The sequence below is a fragment of the Lytechinus pictus genome, chromosome 17 (genome assembly GCF_037042905.1).
Source record: "Lytechinus pictus isolate F3 Inbred chromosome 17, Lp3.0, whole genome shotgun sequence".
Lineage (NCBI taxonomy): Eukaryota > Metazoa > Echinodermata > Echinoidea > Temnopleuroida > Toxopneustidae > Lytechinus > Lytechinus pictus.
In genome coordinates, this window is record NC_087261.1 from 11,408,577 (window position 1) to 11,416,736 (window position 8,160).

General features: G+C 34.4%; 1 protein-coding gene across 1 annotated transcript; it reads left to right on the plus strand.

Annotated features, from left to right (window-relative positions):
- The first annotated feature begins 901 nt into the window (after positions 1–901).
- LOC135157241 (mucin-13-like) lies at positions 902–5,047 on the plus strand. The gene is made up of 6 exons (XM_064112211.1): positions 902–908; positions 1,199–1,366; positions 1,795–1,953; positions 2,662–2,970; positions 3,398–3,514; positions 4,204–5,047. The coding sequence occupies exons 1-6, from the start codon at positions 902–904 to the stop codon at positions 4,323–4,325; spliced, it is 882 nt and encodes a 293-aa protein (XP_063968281.1). The 3' UTR covers positions 4,326–5,047.
- The last annotated feature ends 3,113 nt before the right edge of the window (positions 5,048–8,160 follow it).

An 8,160-nucleotide genomic window follows, 5' to 3' on the forward strand; every position in this document is an offset into this window, starting at 1 on the left:
GAAAATATAATAGTAATAATGATAATAATAATAATAATGATAATAATAAGGAATACAAGGATTTTCTGATTTTAATAAACAAATTATACCATGGATATATGATAAGCTTATATTAATATCATATGAATTATTGTATGAGTGAATTTCTTTTTACTTTACACTTTGATTTTTTTTTTATGATTTAATTCTGATCAAAATTCACACTGTCTAATGTTTGAAATTCTGCCAGCAATTTCTTTTGGGCAGGAAGAAGGTCTCGATCTGAGGCCACGCTGTTCATACCTGAAGCTCCCCTCATCTGGTGACGTCATTAAACTGGTGAAGAAAATCATACCGCCAGAGAACATTATGATTCTACCAAAAGGACAGCCTGGGGTGGTAAGAAATATCAAAGGAGTCAGACAGGAATACTGTACCTTACCTGGTAAGTCGTAAATAGACATTTGCTTCCCTTGCTAGCATTTTCATCCGAACCCATTGTTGTTGTTGATGATGTTGTTATTTTTGTTGCAGTGTGGCAGCCACGAGCTACTGATTTTTATATTGTCTATCCGAACCTATTGTTGTTTTTATTGTTGTTGCGGCGTGGTAGCTACTGACTTCCATGTCTTTGATTCATACTTCTATAGCATGTTTATCAGAACCCTGCCAAAATGGAGGAACCTGCACGGAGTTAAGGACTGGATTCAACTGCGCATGTGTGGACGGTTTCCACGGTGACCAGTGTGAAAACGGTAATCTAATTTGTTGCTGTTATTGTGGTCTCGAATCATATATGTTTTGCAAATGTCTATTATTTTCTTTACTTAGAAATGCAGACAAATAGAAAGATAAAAACTAATTAACTTCATTGCAAATATTTTTTCATTCATGTCACGAGACCAGATATTAGGTGTATGACATGTTTTGTAAAATCATCAAGGACTATACTAAAACTTACAGTCGGTTAATGTCATGGTACACAATGCGATGAGAACTACCATATTGACCTCTTTTGACTATTTACATCTTAATACTATTTAGTAATGTAATTGTAGAATTTTTTTAACCTTAACTGGAAGAAGTATAATCTTTAGCCCATTTAATTGACAGACGGATACAACTATATCATAATTACTTGCAAAGGTACCACTTCCCCATCCGACATATGGCTGGCTATATATAGTGTAATGATTTTATAACAGTAATTTTTTTGCAGGTGGGGCTGAAAATAATAATATTGCAAGAACGAAGACAGGAAATACGTCACCACCAACAACAACAACAACCAAATCAAACACAATAACATCAAGAGAACAAACTAAAACTTCTGGGACAGGACAACCTACGTCTGTTTCGCTGACATCGACACACGTTTCAACCCAAAGTGAGTGTCATTGTTGATTCCAGACATTTCCTTTGATTCCTATAAACTCTTCTAATACATATGCTATACCGTTTCATCTCATCACCCTAATTTCTCTAATTCTGAAAGCCTGCTAAATTTTACTCTGCCAATCTTGTCGAAATGCAGGCTTACATCCTCATACTCTCTTCTGTTTCCATTTTCGATGGAAAAATTGTATATACCTGCATTTTTATAATTGATTGATTGAAATAAATTTTGAATTGAAATTGGGGAAAAAATCCACCTTTACCTTTGATATTATGGGTATTAACAACAATACACAGTTACTGCATGTATAATGCATATCATTTTATAACATAACGTTTATATTTGCTTGCAAATGACTTTGGATATTATTATCATACTATTATTGCTAGTTCTATGTATCATCTATTCTTCGTCTACAGCTGAAGCCACCAGCATCACCAACTTGACGACGGAAGCTGCTACAACAGGAACGCCACACCGGACAACCGTCAGCGATTCGACGACTCTTACTGATATTTCAACCAATCAATACACGACTTCACCTGTCAGTACTGCTGCAACCTTGACATCAATCAGGGGTTAGTTCTTTATAATAATTTTTAGTAGTATTAGACAACTTTGGTATTGTCTATGATTGATACCACTCTGGCTTTAATATTGTGTTTTCAACCATGGCAAAAACAAGTATATTTGTTAGGTCTAACATGTCTAATGAAAGGCAGTGTTGGCCAATCCATCTACACTCTAAAAACACTGAGTAAAATTCTACCCAATATTGAGTAAAAAGGGAACATGCATGTTTGCTGGGTATTTTTTCACCCCATATTGGGCTATTTCAACACAACATTGCGTAAAATCTTTTTACCCAACCAGCATGCATGTACCCAATTAACCCAATATTGTGTAAACCTTTTTTAGAGTGTAGGAAGGAAATCCCATGATTTCCTGTATCCATATTCGGCCTACTGATATAGCCTTGGAAATAATTATTTCAGCTTCTTTCATTGATTTTTCTGCTTCTGTATTAATGTTCATTATAGTTTACAGTACAATGAAATTCCCTTTTATTCACAAAAAAAACCCTGGTCCCGTTTAAAGCTTTACTAATTGTATAACTTTGCCAACAGTATTTTTTAATCGCTTAACTTCATGATCATGATTGGCTGTCAAGCATTTTTACAAAAATGTATAGTAGCACTGGATAGTAAAGTTGACACAGTAGTAACTTAAATTTTATGCAGTTGGTTAAATGTGTACTAGTATACCATTTCTTCATCATTTTCAAGTCGATATCACCAACGACTCAACTACCGAGGAATCAACTACAAAAACGTTAGGCCTACAGACAACAACAGCAGCCACAACAACAGAAGGAAAATCATCTACGCATACGACAATCTCAACAGGAGAAAGGACTAGTACAGAATCATTACAGACAACAAACACGACAACAGAAGAAGGAGAAGAAGAAGCGACTACAGAATCATTGCAGACAACAGAAGAAGAAACGACTGTACCTGCTACAACTACTACGGAGATTACTGAACATCTCAAGACTGTAGCAGAAACTACAACCCCGGCCTCCACGACACTAGGTCTGTAAATGATATCCTAATGATAGTCGTTTTGTTTCTGTTTGTATTTTTAGGCCTTAAGGGTGTATTCGTTCAATAGATAACCTGCTGCTATTCACCAATTAATGGGCCTACTTATCACCACATAGACTCCAGTGTCCATTGATAATTACCCAAAGATATTGTCATAATTTATATGTATCACAATATCAGCTGTTAGTGTTAAAAGGTCCGACTCGACATCAGGGGTGGATCCAGGATTTTTTCGAAAGGGGGGGGGCACATTTTCCCGAGGAAAAATTTGACAAGCAAAAAAAAATGGGGGGTTCAACTAAGGGGAAAAAACACGCACAGGAGGCGTTGTGACCCAAGGCGTCATTATTAGCGTGTTTTTTTTTCTTTCTTCTTTTTTTTAATAACTTTATTTCTATTTCCGGTAACGTGACAGCCGCTGACCATTCATGTGTCGGGAGATGTGGATTTGACGCAACCAAACCATGCCAGTGCAATAGTCAATGCTTAACGCACGGAGATTGCTGTATTGATTACCAGACTGCATGCCCAGGTGGGTGTTTCATAAAGCTGTTCGTAGGTTAAGAGCGACTTTAGAAACGACTGGTGATCCTTTCTTGTGGTAAATGGTATATTTATTGGCGATGGTTATGTGCGGAAGAGAGGTTCACCAGTCGTTCTTAAAGTCACTCTTAACTTACGAACAGCTTTATGAACCGGCCCCATGTGTTGTATAGTATTATTACTGTATGTTCTTTTACCCTTAGGAATTTCCATGTGACAGAAACTACTCGGGCCATTACAAATTTTGATTCAGTGATCAAATATATTCCGTTATGTTTCAAATTCATTCAATTTTAACATAATCCGAAGTAAGATAGGCCTATAGGCCTATTCGTGCCAGAATACGTCATTGTAAACGTTTTATTTCTTTCTTGCCAATTTTGGAATAATATTAATCATGTTAATGGTGTCGGTATTGAATGAACTTATGAAAAAGCAATTCTTAAAAATATGGGATGCATGTGATCTGACAGGCACATATCATTTTTCTTTAATTGTGAAACACTAGATATAATCATGGATTAAATAAATTGGTCAATAGCTCGAAATTCTATACAACAAACTGCTTTAAGTAGTACTGGTTTTAAATCATCATGCGAAATATTCTGTTAAATTAGAATATATCGATCATTCTTTAAACTTGAAAGTTTTTTAATTTTCTTGATTATAACGTGATAGGTGGATCTTCCTCGTGCAGCTCACGTTGTGGCCAATCTTATGATCCCGCTAACCCATGCCAGTGTAACAGCCAATGTGATTCGTTCAACAACTGTTGCCATGACTACGATACCTTATGCTGAAATCAATATACGGCACCCATTTTTTGTCGCATCAGCATTCATTCACATGTTGTATAACCATGCGGAATCAATAGATTTGCAATCTGCTCGAATTAAGCATTGTTGTAACTAGGATAAATCAATATGTTCTTGTTCATCTCGATAATAGGGCATTGTAGCAATCATTTCGCAGACGCTTTCTATAACGCAGAGAATTTTTTGTTAAAAGCCTTTCATAACAAAGCAGCCTTTGTCGAAAATCGGTGAATCAAAACAGCAGAGTCGTCCTGTACTCTGGACAAACGGCATTTTGCATTTTTTGTTGTCCGGTCCGAATCTTAAGATGCAGTGCTGTCCCGGTCCACCAACTTTCGACAATGACCCTCAATCTGTCCATTGTGATTTAACGGGCATTTTCAATAGGTTCTGAACGTTGCAGAAAGCGTCTGCGAAGTCGATGCTGAAATACGCTAATTTCCATACAAGGAAACGCTTTCACATTGATTTTTTTTTAAAGAATTATAAGGATGCATGATTGCTTTTCGTAATTCATCTTCAATTTCCCTATTTTCCCTTTTTATCCTTTTCTCGAATTCTCATTAAGCTTTTTTTCTTCTCGTAACATAAACAAGAAACACGGACTAATTTTATTATTAGACAGGCCGCATAGGCGAGCCTGTGTTTAGAATGTTATAATATTGTGTTAAACGTATATACGTCACAGGAAAAGTTTAAAAAAAAAACGGGGGCTCCCTGTTATATTATTTTTTTAAACAATATTATCAAATGGTTTATATGTTGGTATTTCATTAATATCATCATAAAATATATAAACTGGATATTAATCTGTAATTTGTTTTGATTACTCAATAAAACATACTGATATATTTTTTTAAATATATATTTCAAAAAATCATCATAAACTTATGATTTTCCTCGTTATTATGAATATGAATCTGATATTATAAATCACGCATATAGATGAGCAAGAAAAGTTGGAAGTTTAAATTTCAAATTTCTAAATTGCGCAGGAAAATGTGTGAAGGTTTGGTTTAAATCTGACCACACTATTGAGTCATCATAGAATTTTTTTTATTATTATTCTCTATTAAGTTTCTCTAACCATATGAGAGTGGAATTGGATTCAGGCTTGTGTTGCTGCGATTATCGTTTTTGACATGCCACAATATTCATTGGTTTTTGATCTGCCAACGTGAACGATTTTGGTCTCAAAATCAAAGAAAATATATGTCACTTTTACTATGGGTGTCAAATTTGCAATTCATTTTTTTTTATCATTGTGAAGTTTAATCGTGAGTTTTCTTTTTCTGCGTGGTCGCACTAGCAGTATGATTAAATTTGACTGAATAGAATTGGACCGGATTTAATGAGATCGGCATGGATTGAGTTGAATTGTGTTCGAGAGGATTGAATTTAACTAGGTTGAATTTGAAAAGATTGAATTTAAATGGAATGAAGGAATTAATGAAATGGAATCGGATCGGAAGTAATATGCACAAAATGAATTCGATTGAATTCCATTTGAATTTACTTTGCTTGCATTAATCAATTAAATTGAATTGGAGTTAAATATGTTTATTTTATGGATTGGATAAGGAAACCATTGAATCTGACCTTTTGGATCAAATTATTTGAAATAAATTGGCATTATTGGGTACTTCTTCTTCTTCTTCCTCTTCTTCCTCTTCTCCTTCTTCTTGTTCTTGTTCTTGTTCTTCCTCTTCTCCTTCTTCTTCTTCTTCCTCTTCTTCTTCCGTTGAGTACAGTCCTATTTTGTAGAGTGTAGTCGTATTTGATTAAGGCCGCAATCACAAAACACATGATATTTGGTGCAGTTGAATTAACTTGAAGAATTAAATTTATATGCCATCAATACAAGGATCGGGTTTAACACTGCCTTGCCATTTTAAGTTGCATTTAATTTTAGTAATGGATTTATCGATCCGATCAAAAAATATATTTGTGAGCAGATATACACCCTTTTTGCCACACTGCAAAAATGCTGGTGTTAATTAAACACCAGCCCGGTATAGGAAACTGATATGCGTCGAAACAGCACAATACTGGCGTTAGACTCAAACTAGATAGACATTTAAGCAATACCAATTAGTGCTAAAAAATTATGGGTTCGAATCTTAACTGGCGTTTTTTACAACACTTTTTCTCTGGTGTTTACCGTTATATATAGATATAGGCCTAGCTATCGGCTTAATGTTACATTAATACCGGTGCCGTTTTGCAGTACAGATGCCTAATGTATGATGACATTTGATTCCGGTAGCCTCTGGTATCTCGAGAACGATAGTCCAAGACCAACTGAGAGTTGACCAGATCAAAGTTTTGACATAAAAACCCTAAGTATCAACTGAAAAACATGAAACGTTGCACTTAGACCCCTTTTTGCCAGATTGGGCCGTATATTTATAATATACTTTTCTTGTTACCTCAGTACGTTTGGTATAGAAAGTTTAAAGGGATGCTCCGGCTGAACATATTTATATTTAAATAAATATAATAAAAATTCATAGAGCAAAATGCTAAAAATTTCGTAAAAATCGGATAACAAATAATAAAGTTATTGAATTTTAAAGTTTAGCAATATTTTGTGAAAAACAGTTATTTATGCACGTCGTCATGAATATTCATTAGGTGGGCTGATGATGTCACATTCCCACTTTCCTTTTTCTTATGTTATTATATGAAATCATAATTGTTTCATTTTTTTCATACACTGATGTGTCTCCATTATGATGAAATATATTGCAGCAATAAATAATTAATGCACTTTATCAATTGTCAATCCAATTGTTTTAGTTCTTGGTAGAAAATTTTGGATAAACGCTTAGAGACTATTTATATGGTATTATTGTTATCATTATTATTATTATTTCATATAACAAAATACAAAAGAACAAGTGGGGATATGACATCATCAACCCACCTAATGAATATTCATGAAGACATGCCTAGAACTGTTTCACCTAAAATTCAATAACTTCGTTATTTGTCATGTTTGTTATCCGATTTTGATCAAATTTTCTGCATTTTGCTTTGTTTTCTCGGTGTAAAAATGGCAGAGGTAAAAATGACAAAGGTATAAATGGCAGAGGTAAAAATGGCAGAGGTAAAAATGGCAGAGGTAAAAATGACAAAGGTATAAATGGCAGAGGTAAAAATGGCAAAGGTAAAAATGGCAAAGGTAAAAATGGCAGAGGTAAAAATGGCAGAAGTATAAATGACAGCGGTAAAATGACAGAGGTATAAATGACCAGTCTTAAACCCCCATGCAAAAAAAATCCAAAAGCCCCTCCATGTAAAGTAGATTAAATAAATGTTCTGAGAAGAAAATTAGATTTATAATGTTGAACTAATGGAAAACCTTATAATATACTCCCAAATTAAGTTTAATTCATCATCTCTGTCAAGTCATCATTATTACTTTAAAGACTACAATTAAAACATAAAATAATTATTATCCTTTTTTTATTAAAAAAAAATCTGACACAAGTCCTTCTCCGATGTGCTCATTATTGAACCTCATACATTATTGTGTCTATCCTCTCCTCTATTTTCTCCTCTCCTGTCCGCTTATCCGCCTTCCTACCGGTTATTTGTTTACGGCATCAATCACATTTTTCGTGCATTATATTCTTTCCAGGTTATTTTATATACTTTTTCTCCTTTTATACACATCATTGAATCCAGTTTGCTTGAGTCCACGACGGCATGTGTTCTATCTACATACAACAACACCCATCCATCTTCTCAGGGCATTCTCCCCTTTTTTTTTCTTTTTTTTTTCTTTTTTTTTCCTTCTCTTTTTCTGGGGGGGGGG